Here is a 19,222-nt window from a genome sequence, read left to right on the forward strand (position 1 = left end):
AATTAGAGAACAAAAAGCTTACTACTCAAAGACTCTATACCAAAAGGCCTTAGAAACAACAATCTAACCCTGGGAAACAAAACTACAACTAGTGCATCATTTACAAAACAGAACAACGCCTCCAGAAGTAGAGAAGCACAACCCAATAACAGAAAAATGAAAAAAGTCTTGCAAACAAAAAACATAACTCAACACAATAAGACAAAGCTTAACCAATAAAATCAGTAGAAAAAGCATAAAACCACTTAAACTAGTACATTAAGCCAAACCAAAAAACCAACTTAACCACAATTTAAACCATAATCCGTTCATTTGTAAAAAAAACAACCATAATCCATTCATTCATTAGCTGCGAAAAGAGATTTTAGTTGCAAGCAAAACGGCGGAGAGTATAGCGGTTGCCGGCGAGCAGAGTTAATTGCGGTGAGTCCTTAGAGAATGAGTGATTTAACATAAAAGTTAACCGATGGACTAAATTGATAGATTTGAGTATAGTTTAGGGACTTTTTAGTTGGTTTTAATAGTTTAGGGATTAGATTGGTGAGAGGGTGATAGTTTAAGGACTAAATTGACTATTTACCCACTATTATCTTTCTTTCTACATGGTTCAAATTAGTGACTCAAGAAATTCGTAGTTCCAATTCCTAATGTGATATTCATAAATTCTATTCAAACGACATTTATAAATTCACTTTTATGTCTAATGAGCTCAAACATAATATTTCTCTTTACTTTTTACTCATTATAGTTAACAGCATTTTACAAAATTAATTTATTAAAAATTATTTTTAATGAAACTAAAAAGCATCACATGCGTGTTTCAATTGCGGACGTGTCATTTCATTTGTTCTTTCTTTGCTAATTTTTATAAATTTTAATTTGTTATATTAAGTTTTTACATTGACATTAAATTTTTTACAAATTAATTTTTACATTGAAATTTATTATTTTCTATACACTTTTACATAAATATATCCTAACACAACCTATTTTACACTCAAGCCACTTTTAACTAAATCAGTTCATTTGAAGTTAATTTTTTTTTAACTTAATAGGTGTTTTTCTTCACTAAGCATACTAATATACTCCATATCTTAACTAAATACTCCCTCCATTCTTTTTTCTTTGTGTTTTAAGAAAAAACAATAAATTTAGAAAGTGTATTTTTGCACCTTATCTTCCTATTATACCCTTATTTTAATTCACCAAAAAAAAACTTTAGTTTTTCAAATATATATTAAATCTTTTACGGTTTGAACAACTACTTCTAAATATTTGGAATTTATATGAGGGTATAATAGACAAAATATAATCTTAAATTATCAAAAAGACAAACAATTACAACAATTTTCTTTTTCTAAAGCAACAAAGAAAAAATAACGGGGGAGTAATAAATATTGTTTTTTTTTTATTCGAACCCGGCCCTTTTTTTTTAGCCAAAAATTTTGTGTAATTCAATTCTAACTTGTTGGAGGTTTAAATTTCATTTGCTAATGTAAAAAAAAAATTCATTTGCTTCTTGCTTAAAAATAAAATTTATTTGCTTCCGATATCTAAAGTTAAACCCTAATCCTAAACCCTAAGGGTATGTTTGTTTCGGGGATTAAAATTATAATCCTAGGATTATTATTCCTTGGAACATTATTGCTGGGAGTATTATTCCTATCAATGTGTTTGGTAAATAAATAAGGTTCCTTGGAACATTTTTAAAATAAATTCAATTAACATTTTAAAATATTAAAATAAAAAAATAGATGAGTTAAAAACAATGGGAGAGTGGGGAGTTATGGGTGGTTACCTTTTATTCCCATGGGAATATAAGATTCCCACCATTTAACATGAGAATGAAAAGTGGGAAAGTCATGTGTAATTTATATTTCAAGGAATAAAAAATCCCTAGGTATAATTTTTTAAAACTTGAAACAAACATAGGAATTAAAGATTCCCAAAATCACATTCCTGGGAATAAATTTATAATCCATGAAAGTATGAAACAAACACCCCCTAACTAAATTAAAAAAAATATATCGCTTATAAAAAAAACTAAATTAACAAAATATCGCTTATAAAAAAAAAACTAAATTAACTAAATATCTTAACTAAATATTAGTTATTGGGCTTTTCCTTTGATCTTTCAAAAATCAAAACCCTAATCCTAAACCCTAACTTTCACCTGTAAATTTATTTCCTTCTCGTTAAACCATTCACGATTCACGATTCTTCTCTCTGACAAACCCTCCTAATTCCTAACCTTTCTCACAAATCTTTTCACAGTCTCTTAAAGATGGGTCCTCCTGTTAGAGGTAAACCTTTTGGCATCATTTTAATAAGGCTTAATTAGTAAAATGGTCCCTTAAAGACATTTTAGGTTTCATATTAGTCCCTTAAAGAAAAAAAGGTTCATTTTGGTCCCTTAACTATATGACTGTTAGTCACAATGGTCCCTTCTGTTAGTTTTTAACACAAAATGTATTAGGTGGACTAACATTACATTTAGTCCACCATAGATCTCAATAAATCTCTTAATTTAAGCCGTTTGATCTTATTGAAAAACAATAGCCATTAAATTTTGAATGTCCACCATATCTAACGGTGCACCATTACCAACTAATTTTCTTTTCTATTTCTTCATCTTCTACCTTTACCTTGTTCTTCATTTTCATCATCATGTTCATAAATTCAACAAATAAATCCAGAAAAACACAAAAAACACATAAACTACAAAATGAAATGGTGCAGGCGTGGAGGGATTTGGTTTTTACTGGTTTTTTTTCCTTTCTCTGCTACTGCTCTATTTTCGGATTCATGGGGTTGTTAAACAACAAATAAATCTAGAAGTTTTGGATTCATGGGGTTGTTAAAAATCAAAGTTTGATTTTTCGTATCTGGGTTCATGGGATTCATGGTAGTTGCTAAAATCAAACCTTTGATTGACATTAAAAATCAAACTTTGATTTTTCGGATCTGGATTCATAGGAGTTGCTTAAAAGTTAAAATCAAAACTTGATTAACATTCAAATTCAAACTTTGATTATAAAAGCAATTAAATAAATAAAAAACAGAAATCGGTATGGAATTAGAATGAATTGAAATCGGAATGTTGGAATGTGATTTATGTGAAGATGATGATGCGAGATCTGCAAAAATGGTGAAGAAGGGGAAGGAAGAAGATGAAGATCTGCAAAAATGGTGAAGAAAGGGAAGGAAGAAGATGAAGATCTGCAAAAAAAAAAAAAAAAATTCCTTGACTTGCCACGTCATTACAAGTTAACGTTTTCCGTGAAAATTAGACGGAAGGGACCAATATGGTTAAGGTATATGTCTTTAAGGGACCAATTCAGACATTTTTTTCTTTAAGGGACCATTATGAAACTTAAAATGTCTTTAAGAGACCAATTAACTAATTAAGCCTTTTAATAATTTATCGTATGAGTTTCGATTTATTCAATTGAAATTGTCAAATTACCGATTATCCCAAACACTTAAGCTATTAAGATAGAGTCATATCAATGGTTTTATATTATTTCTAACATGTCCTCTCACGCAAGAGCCTACTTGGCCTTAAAGGGTGGATAATGCATAGACCCACCTACCATATGTTTAAAGGACAAAACTTACATGCATTTCTTACTTTTCCACTCACAAAGAGGTGGTTATTTGAGTTTTTTCATTTTGAAAAAATAAAAGAAAATTATTTTTTAATTAAAATAACCATCTCTTTGTGAGTGGAAAAGTAAGAAATGCATGTATGGAAATGCATGTAAGTTTTGTCCATGTTTAAATTCCACTTTTTAATTAGAAAGTGAGGGGAGCGGGATCGAACTCTAGACCACTTAGTCATAGAGGCTCTGATACCATGTCAAATAACCGATTATCTCAAACGCTTAAGTTGTTAGGATAGAGTCATATCAATGGTTTTATATTATTTCTAACAGAAATATCGCAAATTGAGTTCATTGATGATGCTTTTGTTTACTTTTGTTGTTGGTTAAAATGGAATGGTTTCATGCTAATTTGGCCAAACAAATGATTTTTCTTGTTTTTGTTGATTTTGAATTTGTGCAGGTCGTGGTGGTTCTGGTGGAGGTTTCAGGGGTGGAAGAGGTGGAGACAGAGGAGGTAGAAGTTTTGGTGGTGGTGGAAGAGGTGGAAGAGGAGGTGATAGAGGTACCCCTTTCAAGTCACGAGGTGGCGGTAGAGGTGGACCCAGAGGAGGTCGTGGAGGCCGTGGCGGTAGAGGAGGCGGAATGAAGGGAGGTAACAAGGTTATTGTTGAGCCTCATAGACATGAAGGTACTTTCATTGCTAAGGGCAAGGAAGATGCTCTTGTTACTAAGAATCTTGTTCCTGGTGAAGCTGTTTACAATGAGAAGAGGGTTACTGTTCAGGTAATTTCTCTCTCACTTTTAACTCATTGTGATTTCTTAACAGGATTCATTTTCTTATTATTTTTACATGATTACTTGTTCATAGAATGGAAAATATTTTTCTGCATTTGTTCCTTGAGTAGAAGGCTACTTTGATTGATTCAGTGTGTATCACTCTTATTATTTTGTTTGTGACATAAATTTTGCAGAATGAGGATGGTACAAAGGTTGAGTACAGAATTTGGAATCCTTTCCGTTCCAAGTTGGCTGCTGCTGTGCTTAATGGGGTTGACAACATATGGATGGTAAGAAACTTCATTTTCTTGTGACATTTACTTCCAAAATACATTTTATTGATACCAATTTTTTTGTTGTTTTATGAAGAAACCTGGTTCTAAAGTTCTCTACCTAGGAGCTGCTTCAGGAACAACTGTGTCTCATGTGTCTGATATTGTTGGACCAGTAAGTATTGATTAATAAATTTTGATTGTTTTCAACGTTTGTTTGTTTGTTTGTTTGTGATTATAATGTTATGTTATGTTTATGTAGACCGGAGTTGTCTATGCAGTAGAGTTCTCCCATTGCAGTGGCCGTGATTTGGTCAACATGGCTAAAAAGCGTACAAATGTTATTCCCATTATTGAAGATGCTAGACACCCAGCCAAATACAGAATGTTGGTTGGCATGGTAGATGTCATATTTTCTGATGTTGCTCAGCCTGATCAGGTGCGGTTGAAGTTTTCACTTTTTATGATATATAAGTAGTAAGCTGTTTATCAAAAAAAGAAAAAAGTAAGCTATTAAATTATAAACTCAAGTATTGGGCCGTTTACTTTTTTCTTGATGGCTCGAATATGCCAACTAATTCATTAACACTGATCTCTATTATGCAATGTTGTAATCTGTTTACTAATTCAGAGTGCCTCTAATGGAGGTGTACTTGTTTCTTTGGATGTTGACACTGATTTTTAATTTAAGCATCCTCAAAAGTATACTTCGGAATTCCCTCTTGCTGTTCTGCTTACTTGTCATCCTAAATTTTGTTTAAAGTAAAAATGTTTTTGATACTATATACTATATATATCAGTGCATATGACGAGCTACTCGGATTCCCCTTCAAGACTTCTTGAATGATGTGGACCCGAGATTCTGATGCACAACATGTTTATGATATAGTGATGAGTTGAAACACTTTTTTGATGTTTGGTTTGCATTGTGGTATTTTACTCATTTGTTTGTTTTCTGTTAGTAAATAAATGAACTTCATTTGAAGAAAAAGCTTCAAATACACTTTTTTGGTCAAATGGTAGTGGGGATGGAACTCCATGTATTATAAAGTATCAGTTCTGTTTTTACCTTTTTGGTGATTGTTGCAGGCAAGAATTTTAGCTTTGAATGCTTCATATTATCTCAAAACTGGAGGTTATTTTGTTATTTCCATCAAGGTTTGTTCAGAAACCTAATTTTTTTCACTCGGTTTCTTGTTTTTTTCAGTGTTTTTTTATAGGAAACACGCAAAACTTCTTTTATTATAAATTTTCTATGCATTATTACTAGAGCTTGGTTATCTAGCTCACTTGATTTTATTGTTATTGTAGGCCAATTGCATCGATTCCACAGTCCCTGCTACGGTAGTCTTCTCTTCGATAATGAAGTGAACAAGTTGAAGGCAGATCAATTTAAGCCAATTGAGCAAATTACTCTTGAACCATTCGAGAGGGACCATGCTTGTGTTGTTGGTGGCTACAGAGTGCCTAAGAAGAAGAAAGATGCAGAATAAACAGTTTTGAGAAACTAATGATTTTTTTATTTTTGATCAATTGCAATTTAGGATTTTATTTGAGTTTTGTTTGAATGATTACACTCTATAACGTACTCTAATGTGATGCTTCCTAATATGATAAATTATTTGATTTATATTTGCATGTGATATGTTTGGCCGAAAAAATACTACAATAGTTGTAGTGCTATGTTTGGTTTGGTATGAGTGAACCAAACACAATAATGTAGTATTTTTTAGGTCATTTATCTATTAAAATTAGTGGCTATATTTTAATAAGCTACTCATTTTGAATATTTTTTACTCTATTCATTATGAATATTTTTTTACAAATACGAGTCCAATTGTCATTCATATACATTTTCAGTAGATTTTTAATGGACAAAATACGTATGTGAGTTTTCAATAAAAAATTAATATAGTTTCAATAAAATTTCGTACGTAAATTCTCATATAATTTTTTTTACTAATATTTATTACTATTTGAGTATTTTCCTTCAGCCCCATCTCATATATATTTATATCTGTCTCTGATTTTCAAAATCCCAAATAATTATAGACTACATATAAATTACGATGACAGACATTTGATAAATTTGTTGATCCTCCCTGACAGGAGATGTTACCTCCCCTAGTTCAAATTTTGTTTCATTTTTATAAATCTAAAAAAATAGGCATGTTGCATGGATGAGAGCATCTGTGGAAGGTAGATAGATAGATTCATGATTCATCATTTCCAAGCCGAAAGTTGATGGTCAATGCTCATCCCACACGTTCTTCTAATCTTAGGTGAGAATGTCCCTTTGTGCTTCCAAGGGTCATCTTGCCAACTCAGCTCCTTCACATGCTACATGCCTTTCATGTTTTTTTTTTTATTAAGGAAAAAACATGCCTTTCTTGTTAGTATTAAATTTTGTACCAAAAAAAAGAAAACAATATAATACCCGACCTTAATGAGCTGAGCATAACTCAGTTGGTCGGAATATTGTATATAAAATGCAGAGATCACGGTTCGAATTCTGGTACTCCCACTATTTCATTTTAAAAGTGAAATTTTAGCCACTAAACTACTTGACAAAAATAAATAATATAATACACGTGTTTGACATTGCCGTAATTTTTTATTGTACGGTAAATATTATACCAGTATGAAATTCATTTCTTTACAAAATATTTGCACACTATAAGATCGTTGTCTAAGTATATAATGATTATAATTGTAATATTTATAGATGACAACTTATTTATATAATCTTTTTAAGTGATATTTTTCATTTTAATATAGCAATTTATCATACGTCTTGTCGTGCAAAAGATAAAAGTTAAAATAATATTAATTAAAATTTATAAATTTTTAAAATACACCACTAGATTAATTAACAATTGGTGAAAATTTGTGTCCTTTTTATCATTAATATTTGAATTCAATCGAGTGACTTATTTTCAACCACATATTCAACTGTGCAGTGGTGTATTTCATGTTTTTTTAATTGTTTTTATAAGATTTTAACCTACGCACATAAGATAAGTTTAGAAATATTGCAGGATGTATTTGTGAGTATAACTTAGTTGATGGATATACCATTTTTCATATACAGAAATTAAAATCTAAGACACCATCCTTATTTACATGCAGCCATGTAGGAAACACTACGATTAATTTTTCATGTTGTGGTGGGTTAACCACGTTTTTGTCACGTGAATTTGCAATGTCGGATTTCCACGTCTCATTTATTTCCCCAATTAATTAATTAATTAATTATTTGATTTGTTAGCAATCCCTTGACTAATACATATGATAGTCAATGTGATAATATTGTTTAAGTTGATTCGCATAATCCAAGCTATGCTCTTCAAATACTTTCCCAAAATCAACAACTCACTATCCATTTTTCCATTTTATAATGAAAGTCAAAGATATACATACTATGTGAGGAATTAAAATTAAATCGACCGGTTAAATTCATTTTATATGACCGATAAATGGCCTTAAATCATTACAGCAGCCGTGTTCCATAAAAATAATATTTAATGTACAAATTAATTTTGGAATTGTTCTTACTTAATTACAGTTTTAATTTCTCCATTTTTAATTAAGTCAATATGGATTGATAATATAAGGAGTGGCTGGCAGGGGTGATGACTCATGAAATTTGAATCTAAACACAGTCACAGTGACTTGTCACACTTACCTTTTTAATTAAGAAAGATTATATCCGGGTCTCACCTTGCTAAAGAGAAAAGGAAAAGGTTTAGTACCAAAAAAGGAAAAGAAGAAAGAATTAAATACACCATTATATCCCGTTGCATTAAGAAAAGGGAACATAAAATGCATTTAAAACAAGAAGTAAATTATGAATCAAATTGTTTATTGATGAGAGGCGAAAATGGACTTTGCAGAATGAGCTTATCCAAATGCGTGGGCGCCCAGAATATGCCACGTCATTCATTCTCCCTTATTACTAGTTTACACTTTAGAAGTTACTCATTTCGTCCCTAATTATAAGCATCATTTCAAAGATAAAATTTGTCTCTAAATTCAATTTTCTGGACAGATTTATTATTATTTTTTCAAACATAATCCTACTTTACATTGAAATCCGAAAAATCAACTACAAATTTTCACTAAAAACAATTTAGTAATTGTAATATCCAAAAAGTGCACATTTATTACACTACAAATTTTTCTTAATATGCGTGAAAAATCTCAATGGGGACTTATATCAAAGGACAGACGGAGTAATAGATATGTTTTTTAAGCCATGAGACTATTGACCAAAAATAACAAAATAATAGATATGTTTTTTCAAAGTTTGAACCCCGCTATCCTGCATATATAATATAATATGTCTGCCAATTGAACTAAACTCACGTCATGAAACTATACATTGATAAAATAAAATAAGATACAAATCATTATTCTATGAAACTCTCTTAGATATTTTTATTGGAAGTGCTCAGCAATAAATAAATTAGTATTTGTGCAGTGCGATAAAGGGAATTCGTACTAACAATAAATTATTTGTGCAGTGCCATTAAGGAAATTCTTACTAACATACTCACAAATAATCATCACTTACACATGTTACACACTTTCTAAAGAAACATTTCTTTTTTGACAGACTTTATTGATACATTTACTTCCAAAATACATTTTATTGATACCAATTTTTTCTTGTTTTATGAAGAAACCTGGTTCCAAAGTTCTCTACCTAGGAGCTGCTTCAGGAACAACTGTGTCTCATGTGTCTGATATTGTTGGACCAGTAAGTATTGATTAATAAATTTTGATTGTTTTCAACGTTTGTTTGTTTGTGATTATAATGTTATGTTATGTTTATGTAGACCGGAGTTGTCTATGCAGTAGAGTTCTCCCATCGCAGTGGCCGTGATTTGGTCAACATGGCTAAGAAGCGTACCAATGTCATTCCCATTATTGAAGATGCTAGACATCCAGCCAAGTACAGAATGTTGGTTGGCATGGTAGATGTTATATTTTCTGATGTTGCTCAACCTGATCAGGTATGGCGACATTCACTTTTGTCTCGATGGCACAAATGTGCCTACTAATCATAAACATTTATCTCTATTATTATGTTACTGTTTTATACTGTTTGCTAATTCAGAGTGCCTCTAATATGGGTGCTATATTGTATCATTGTTTCAATACAGACTCCCTAAGTACTTGTTTCTTTGGATGTTTACACAGATTTTTATTTTAAGCATTCTCAAAAAGCTATTTAGAGTTATCTTTTGCTGTTTTGTTTACTTGGTCTCCTAAATGTTATTTGTTAATTTTATTTTGAAGTAGAAATGTTTTGGATACCATATACTCTGCTATATATCAGTGCATGTGATGAGTTACTCGGATTCCCCTTCAAGACTTTTTGGGTGATGTAAACCCGAGATTCTGATGCATATTGATATTTTGTTCTTTTTCTTTATGTATATATTTTTTCTCAAATTTTGTTTATCATTTCCAATTTTTTAATTAATTTTCATTTCATAGTAAAAGATGTTTTGTATTACTACATATCAGTGTAATTGATGAGTTACTCGGATTCCCCTTCAAGACTTTTTGGATGATGTAGACCCGAGATTCTGATGCACATTAATATTTTGTTCTTTGTTTTTTTGCTTAAAACTAATATTTAAACTCCAATTTTGTTTATAAATTATCAGTTCAATGTAAATTTGCAATTGATGAGTTACTCGGATTCACCTTCGAGACTTCTTGGATGATGTAGACCCGAGATTCAGATGCACGACAATACATTGTTCTTTTTCTTATGTTAAAGTATTTTGTTTTATTATGTTAGAAAAACTTTGTGGTTCATATTAACTTTTTTAAGTCTCTGTCTTTTGTTTGAGATTCCCTTCCGCATGAATGTTTACGATATAGTGATCAGTTGAAAAACTACGTATTCCTGAATACAGTGTTTTGATGTTTGTTTTGCATTCTAGAAGAACTTCATTTGAAGAAAAATCTTCAGATATGCTTTTTTGACCAAATTGTAGGGGGTTGGAACTCCATATATTCCAAGTATCTGTCTTGTTTATCCTATTTTGGTGATTTTTGCAGGCAAGAATTTTAGGTTTCAATGCTTCATATTATCTCAAAGCTGGAGGTCATTTTGTTATTTCTATCAAGGTTTGTTCAGAAACCTTTTATTATAACTTTTCTATGCATTATTACTAGCTTGGTTATCTAGCTCACTTGATTTTATTGTTATTGTAGGCCAATTGCATCGATTCCACAGTCCCTGCTACGGTAGTCTTCGATAATGAAGTGAACAAGTTGAAGGCAGATCAACTTAAGCCAATTGAGCAAATTACTCTTGAACCATTTGAGAGGGACCATGCTTGTGTTGTTGGTGGCTACAGAGTGCCTAAGAAGAAGAAAGATGCAGAGTAATTTTGAGAAAACATGTACTATTTATTGCCTTGTGACTTATGTAACTTGGAATTTTTGATCAACTGCGATTTAGGATTTTGTTTTAGTTTTGTTTGAATGAATACTTTATATCTTGGTACGTATTGTGATGCTTCCTAGTATGATAAATTATGTGGTTTATATATATTTGCAAATCATATGTTTACTGCTTAGATTAAATTCATATATAACATGATGATTTGACCAAAAATTATAGTAGTTGTAGTGCTATGTTTGGTTTGGGATAAGGTAATATGGTATTGCCTTTTAAGTTTTAACTATTATTGAGGAAACAGTTAGTCCCTAAACTCTCACTCTCACACAAATTTAGTCCCTAAACTATTAAAAGTAACTAAGAAGTCCCTAAACTAAACTCATATCCATCAATTTAGTCCCTCATTTAAAATACTTCCATTTATTCTCTAACCTATCATAAAAGACTACAAAATTATCCTCTTAGAAAGGCCCAATACAACACTAAAGCATACCTCCAAACACTATCAAAATTAGAGAACAAAAAGCTTACTACTCAAAGACTCTATACCAAAAGGCCTTAGAAACAACAATCTAACCCTGGGAAACAAAACTACAACTAGTGCATCATTTACAAAACAGAACAACGCCTCCAGAAGTAGAGAAGCACAACCCAATAACAGAAAAATGAAAAAAGTCTTGCAAACAAAAAACATAACTCAACACAATAAGACAAAGCTTAACCAATAAAATCAGTAGAAAAAGCATAAAACCACTTAAACTAGTACATTAAGCCAAACCAAAAAACCAACTTAACCACAATTTAAACCATAATCCGTTCATTTGTAAAAAAAACAACCATAATCCATTCATTCATTAGCTGCGAAAAGAGATTTTAGTTGCAAGCAAAACGGCGGAGAGTATAGCGGTTGCCGGCGAGCAGAGTTAATTGCGGTGAGTCCTTAGAGAATGAGTGATTTAACATAAAAGTTAACCGATGGACTAAATTGATAGATTTGAGTATAGTTTAGGGACTTTTTAGTTGGTTTTAATAGTTTAGGGATTAGATTGGTGAGAGGGTGATAGTTTAAGGACTAAATTGACTATTTACCCACTATTATCTTTCTTTCTACATGGTTCAAATTAGTGACTCAAGAAATTCGTAGTTCCAATTCCTAATGTGATATTCATAAATTCTATTCAAACAACATTTCTTTATAAATTCACTTTTATGTCTAATGAGCTCAAACATAATATTTCTCTTTACTTTTTACTCATTATAGTTAACAGCATTTTACAAAATTAATTTATTAAAAATTATTTTTAATGAAACTAAAAAGCATCACATGCGTGTTTCAATTGCGGACGTGTCATTTCATTTGTTCTTTCTTTGCTAATTTTTATAAATTTTAATTTGTTAAATTAATTTTTTACATTGACATTAAATTTTTTACAAATTAATTTTTACATTGAAATTTATTATTCTATACACTTTTACATAAATATATCCTAACACAACCTATTTTACACTCAAGCCACTTTTAACTAAATCAGTTCATTTGAAGTCAATTTTTTTTTAACTTAATAGGTGTTTTTCTTCACTAAGCATACTAATATACTCCATATCTTAACTAAATACTCCCTCCATTCTTTTTTCTTTGTGTTTTAAGAAAAAACAATAAATTAAGAAAGTGTATTTTTGCACCTTATCTTCCTATTATACCCTTATTTGAATTCACCAAAAAAAAAACTTTAGTTTTTCAAATATATATTAAATCTTTTACGGTTTGAACAACTACTCATAAATATTTAGAATTTATATGAGGGTATAATAGACAAAATATAACCTTAAATTATCAAAAAAACAAACAATTACAACAATTTTCTTTTTCTAAAACAACAGAGAAAAAAGAACGGGGGAGTAATAAATATTGTGTTTTTTTTTTTTTATTCGAACCCGGCCCTTTTTTTTAAGCCAAAAATATTGTGTAATTCAATTCTAACTTGTTGGAGGTTTAAATTTCATTTGCTAATGTAAAAAAAAAAAAATTCATTTGCTTCTTGCTTAAAATAAATTTTTTTTGCTTCCGATATCTAAAGTTAAACCCTAATCCTAAACCCTAACTAAATTAACTAAATTAAAAAAATATATCGCTTATAAAAAAAAACTAAATTAACAAAATATCGCTTATAAAAAAAAACTAAATTAACTAAATATTAGTTATTGGGCTTTTCCTTTGATCTTTCAAAAATTAAAACCCTAATCCTAAACCCTAACTTTCACCTATAAATTTATTTCCTTCTCGTTAAACCAATCACGATTCTTCTCTCTGACAAACCCTCCTAATTCCTAACCGTTCTCACAAATCTTTTCACAGTCTCTTAAAGATGGGTCCTCCTGTTAGAGGTAAACCTTTTGGCATCATTTTAATAATTTATCGGATGAGTTTCGATTTATTCAATTGAAATTGTCAAATAACCGATTATCTCAAACGCTTAAGCCGTTAAGATATAGTCATATCAATGGTTTTATATTATTTCTAACATGTCCCCTCATGCAAGAGGGCACTTGGGCTTAAAGCGTGGATAATGCATAGGTCCACCTACCATATGTTTAAATTCTACTTTTTAATTAGAAAGTGAGGGGAGCTGGGATCGAACTCTAGACCACTTAGTCATAGAGGCTCTGATACCATGTCAAATAACCGATTATCCCCCTTAAGATGTTAGGATAGAGTCATATCAATGGTTTTATATTATTTCTAACAGAAATATCGCAAATTGAGTTCATTGATGATGCTTTTGTTTACTTTTGTTGTTGGTTAAAATGGAATGGTTTCATGCTAATTTGCTCAAACAAATTATTTTTCTTGTTTTTGTTGATTTTGGTGTTTTGAATTTGTGCAGGTCGTGGTGGTTCTGGTGGAGGTTTCAGGGGTGGAAGAGGTGGAGACAGAGGAGGTAGAAGTTTTGGTGGTGGAAGAGGTGGTGGAAGAGGAGGTGATAGAGGTACCCCTTTCAAGTCACGAGGTGGCGGTAGAGGTGGACCGAGAGGAGGTCGTGGAGGTCGTGGAGGGCGTGGCGGTAGAGGAGGCGGAATGAAGGGAGGTAACAAGGTTATTGTTGAGCCTCATAGACATGAAGGTACTTTCATTGCTAAGGGCAAGGAAGATGCTCTTGTTACTAAGAATCTTGTTCCTGGACCCTGGTGAAGCTGTTTACAATGAGAAGAGGGTTACTGTTCAGGTAATTTCTCTCTCACTTTTAACTCATTGTGATTTCTTAACAAATGATTAGTTGTTCATAGAATGGGAAATATTTTTCTGCATACTTTGATTCAGTGTGTATCACTCTTATTATTTTGTTTTATAATAATGGCATGACAATTTTGTGACATAAATTTTGCAGAATGAGGATGGTACAAAGGTTGAGTACAGAATTTGGAATCCTTTCCGTTCCAAGTTGGCTGCTGCTGTTCTTAATGGGGTTGACAACATATGGATGGTAAGAAACTTCATTTTCTTGTGACATTTACTTCCAAAATACATTTTATTGATACCAATTTTTTGTTGTTTTATGAAGAAACCTGGTTCCAAAGTTCTCTACCTAGGAGCTGCTTCAGGAACAACTGTGTCTCATGTGTCTGATATTGTTGGACCAGTAAGTATTGATTAATAAATTTTGATTGTTTTCAACGTTTGTTTGTTTGAAATTATAATGTTATGTTATGTTTATGTAGACCGGAGTTGTCTATGCAGTAGAGTTCTCCCATCGCAGTGGCCGTGATTTGGTCAACATGGCTAAAAAGCGTACAAATGTAATTCCCATTATTGAGGATGCTAGACACCCAGCCAAATACAGAATGTTGGTTGGCATGGTAGATGTCATATTTTCTGATGTTGCTCAGCCTGATCAGGTGCGGTTGAAGTTTTCACTTTTTATGATATATAAGTAGTAAGCTGTTTATCAAAACAAGAAAAAAGTAAGCTATTAAATTATAAACTCAAGTATTGGGCCGTTTACTTTTTTCTTGATGGCTCGAATATGCCAACTAATTCATTAACACTGATCTCTATTATGCAATGTTGTAATCTGTTTACTAATTCAGAGTGCCTCTAATGGAGGTGTACTTGTTTCTTTGGATGTTGACACTGATTTTTAATTTAAGCATCCTCAAAAGTATACTTCAGAATTCCCTCTTGCTGTTCTGCTTACTTGTCATCCTAAATTTTGTTTAAAGTAAAAATGTTTTTGATACTATATACTATATATATCAGTGCATATGACGAGCTACTCGGATTCCCCTTCAAGACTTCTTGAATGATGTGGACCCGAGATTCTGATGCACAACATGTTTATGATATAGTGATGAGTTGAAACACTTTTTTGATGTTTGGTTTGCATTGTGGTATTTTACTCATTTGTTTGTTTTCTGTTAGTAAATAAATGAACTTCATTTGAAGAAAAAGCTTCAAATACACTTTTTTGGTCAAATGGTAGTGGGGATGGAACTCCATGTATTATAAGTATCAGTTCTGTTTTTACTTTTTTGGTGATTGTTGCAGGCAAGAATTTTAGCTTTGAATGCTTCATATTATCTCAAAACTGGAGGTTATTTTGTTATTTCCATCAAGGTTTGTTCAGAAACCTAATTTTTTTCACTCGGTTTCTTGTTTTTTTCAGTGTTTTTTTATAGGAAACACGCAAAACTTCTTTTATTATAACTTTTCTATGCATTATTACTAGAGCTTGGTTATCTAGCTCACTTGATTTTATTGTTATTGTAGGCCAATTGCATCGATTCCACAGTCCCTGCTACGGTAGTCTTCGATAATGAAGTGAACAAGTTGAAGGCAGATCAATTTAAGCCAATTGAGCAAATTACTCTTGAACCATTCGAGAGGGACCATGCTTGTGTTGTTGGTGGCTACAGAGTGCCTAAGAAGAAGAAAGATGCAGAATAAACAGTTTTGAGAAACTAATGATTTTTTTATTTTTGATCAATTGCAATTTAGGATTGCTTATCAAAAAAATAAATAATTGCAATTTAGGATTTTATTTGAGTTTTGTTTGAATGATTACACTCTATAACGTACTCTAATGTGATGCTTCCTAATATGATAAATTATTTGATTTATATTTGCATGTGATATGTTTGGCCGAAAAAATACTACAATAGTTGTAGTGCTATGTTTGGTTTGGTATGAGTGAACCAAACACAATAATGTAGTATTTTTTAGGTCATTTATCTATTAAAATTAGTGGCTATATTTTAATACGCTACTCATTTTGAATATTTTTTATTCTATTCATTATGAATATTTTTTACAGATACCGTTAAATACGAGTCCAATTGTCATTCATATACATTTTCAGTAGATTTTTAATGGGCAAAATACGTATGTGAGTTTCCAATAAAAAATTAATATAGTTTCAATAAAATGTCGTATGTAAATTCTCATATAAATTTTTTTACTAATATTTATTATTTTCCTTCAGCCCCATCTCATATAGATTTATATCTGTCTCTGATTTTCAAAATCCCAAATAATTATAGACTACATATAAATTACGATGACAGACATTTGATAAATTTGTTGATCCTCCCTGACAGTAGATGTTACCTCCCCTAGTTCAAATTTTGTTTCATTTTTATAAATCTAAAAAAATAGGCATGTTGCATGGATGAGAGCAACTGTGGAAGGTAGATAGATAGATTCATGAATCATCATCTCCAAGCCGAAAGTTGATGGTCAATGCTCATCCCACACGTTCTTCTTAGGTGAGAATGTCCCTTTGTGCTTCCAAGGGTCATCTTGCCAACTCAGCTCCTTCACATGCTACATGCCTTTCATGTTTTTTTTTTTTTTTTATTAAGGAAAAAACATGCCTTTCTTGTTAGTATTAAATTTTGTACCAAAAAAAAGAAAACAATATAATACCCGACCTTAATGAGCTGAGCATAACTCAGTTGGTCGGAATATTGTATATAAAATGCAGAGATCACGGTTCGAATTCTGGTACTCCCACTATTTCATTTTAAAAGTGAAATTTTAGCCACTAAACTACTTGACAAAAATAAATAATATAATACACGTGTTTGACATTGCCGTAATTTTTTATTGTACGGTAAATATTATACCAGTATGAAATTCATTTCTTTACAAAATATTTGCACACTATAAGATCGTTGTCTAAGTATATAATGATTATAATTGTAATATTTATAGATGACAACTTATTTATATAATCTTTTTAAGTGATATTTTTCATTTTAATATAGCAATTTATCATACGTCTTGTCGTGCAAAAGATAAAAGTTAAAATAATATTAATTAAAATTTATAAATTTTTAAAATACACCACTAGATTAACTAACAATTGGTGAAAAATTGTGTCCTTTTTATCATTAATATTTGAATTCAATCGAGTGACTTATTTTCAACCACATATTCAACTGCGCAGTGGTGTATTTCATGTTTTTTTAATTGTTTTTATAAGATTTTAACCTACGCACATAAGATAAGTTTAGAAATATTGCAGGATGTATTTGTGAGTATAACTTAGTTGATGGATATACCATTTTTCATATACAGAAATTAAAATCTAAGACACCATCCTTATTTACATGCAGCCATGTAGGAAACACTACGATTAATTTTCCTGCCGCCGGCGGTTTATGTCTAGTTCGTCCCATGTTAATCCCATATGCATTGTGGTAATGAATTAATGTTGTGGTGGGTTAACCACGTTTTTGTCACGTGAATTTGCAATGTCGGATTTCCACGTCTCATTTATTTCCCCAATTAATTAATTAATTAATTGATTTGTTAGCAATCCCTTGACTAATACATATGATAGTCAATGTGATAATATTGTTTAAGTTGATTCGCATAATCCAAGCTATGCTCTTCAAATACTTTCCCAAAATCAACAACTCACTATCCATTTTTCCATTTTATAATGAAAGTCAAAGATATACATACTATGTGAGGAATTAAAATTAAATCGACCGGTTAAATTCATTTTATATGACCGATAAATGGCCTTAAATCATTACAGCAGCCGTGTTCCATAAAAATAATATTTAATGTACGAACAAATTAATTTTGGAATTGTTCTTACTTAATTACAGTTTTAGTTTCTCCATTTTTTTTTTTTTTTTTTTTTTTTTTTTTTTTTTTTGTTTTTGGTCAGGGTTTCTCCATTTTTAATTAAGTCAATATGGATTGATAATATAAGGAGTGGCTGGCAGGGGTGATGACTCATGAAATTTGAATCTAGACACAGTCACAGTGACTTGTCACACTTACCTTTTTAATTAAGAAAGATTATGTGAGGAAAAGGTTTAGTACCAAAAAAGGAAAAGAAGAAAGAATTAAATACACCATTATCCCGTTGCATTAAGAAAAGGGAACATAAAATGCATTTAAAACAAGAAGTAAATTATGAATCAAATTGTTTATTGATGAGAGGCGAAAATGGACTTTGCAGAATGAGCTTATCCAAATGCGTGGGCGCCCAGAATATGCCACATCATTCATTCTCCCTTATTACTAGTTTACACTTTACAAGTTACTCATTCCGTCCCTAATTATAAGGATCATTTCAAAGATAAAATTTGTCTCTAAATTCAATTTTTTGGACAGATTTATTATTATTTTTTCAAACATAATGCTACTTTACATTGAAATCCGAAAAATCAACTACAAATTTTCACCAAAAACAATTTAGTAATTGTAATATCCAAAAAGTGCACATTTATTACACTACAATTTTTTTTTAATATGCGTGAAAAATCTCAATGGAGACTTATATCAAAGGACAGAGGGAGTAATAGATATGTTTTTTAAGCCATGAGACTATTTGACCAAAAATAACAAAATAATAGATATGTTTTTTCAGAGTTTGAACCCCGCTATCCTGCATATATAATGTAATATGTCTGCCAATTGAACTAAACTCACGTCATGAAACTATACATTGATAAAATAAAATAAGATACAAATCATTAATCTATGAAACTCTCTTAGATATTTTTATTGGAAGTGCTCCAGCAATAAATAAATTAGTATTTGTGCAGTGTGATAAAGGGAATTCGTACTAACAATAAATTATTTGTGCAGTGCCATTAAGGAAATTCTTACTAACATACTCACAAATAATCAT

At 30.9% G+C, this 19,222-nt stretch overlaps 1 protein-coding gene, 5 non-coding genes and 2 pseudogenes across 6 annotated transcripts; all 8 read left to right on the forward strand.

Moving 5' to 3' along the window:
- The first annotated feature begins 2,265 nt into the window (after positions 1-2,265).
- Positions 2,266-6,162, forward strand: LOC123918502 (annotated as a pseudogene).
- Positions 5,454-5,524, forward strand: LOC123903409. Its single transcript, XR_006807984.1, has one exon. It is a non-coding gene; the product is annotated as a small nucleolar RNA snoR60 (small nucleolar RNA).
- Positions 6,163-9,289: 3,127 nt separating the features above from the next.
- On the forward strand, positions 9,290-11,246 carry LOC123918517 (rRNA 2'-O-methyltransferase fibrillarin 2-like). The gene is made up of 4 exons (XM_045970596.1): positions 9,290-9,413; positions 9,493-9,669; positions 10,730-10,798; positions 10,886-11,246. Exons 1-4 carry the CDS (start codon positions 9,330-9,332, stop codon positions 11,060-11,062), a joined length of 507 nt encoding a protein of 168 aa, XP_045826552.1. The 5' UTR covers positions 9,290-9,329; the 3' UTR covers positions 11,063-11,246.
- Positions 9,995-10,065, forward strand: LOC123903402. Its single transcript, XR_006807978.1, has one exon. It is a non-coding gene; the product is annotated as a small nucleolar RNA snoR60 (small nucleolar RNA).
- Positions 10,186-10,256, forward strand: LOC123903406. Its single transcript, XR_006807981.1, has one exon. It is a non-coding gene; the product is annotated as a small nucleolar RNA snoR60 (small nucleolar RNA).
- On the forward strand, positions 10,342-10,412 carry LOC123903408. The gene has a single exon (XR_006807983.1). It is a non-coding gene; the product is annotated as a small nucleolar RNA snoR60 (small nucleolar RNA).
- Positions 11,247-13,426: 2,180 nt separating the features above from the next.
- Positions 13,427-16,045, forward strand: LOC123918500 (annotated as a pseudogene).
- Positions 15,330-15,400, forward strand: LOC123903410. The gene has a single exon (XR_006807985.1). It is a non-coding gene; the product is annotated as a small nucleolar RNA snoR60 (small nucleolar RNA).
- Positions 16,046-19,222: the final 3,177 nt, after the last annotated feature.

This window comes from Trifolium pratense, linkage group LG1 (assembly GCF_020283565.1).
Source record: "Trifolium pratense cultivar HEN17-A07 linkage group LG1, ARS_RC_1.1, whole genome shotgun sequence".
NCBI classification, from domain to species: domain Eukaryota; kingdom Viridiplantae; phylum Streptophyta; class Magnoliopsida; order Fabales; family Fabaceae; genus Trifolium; species Trifolium pratense.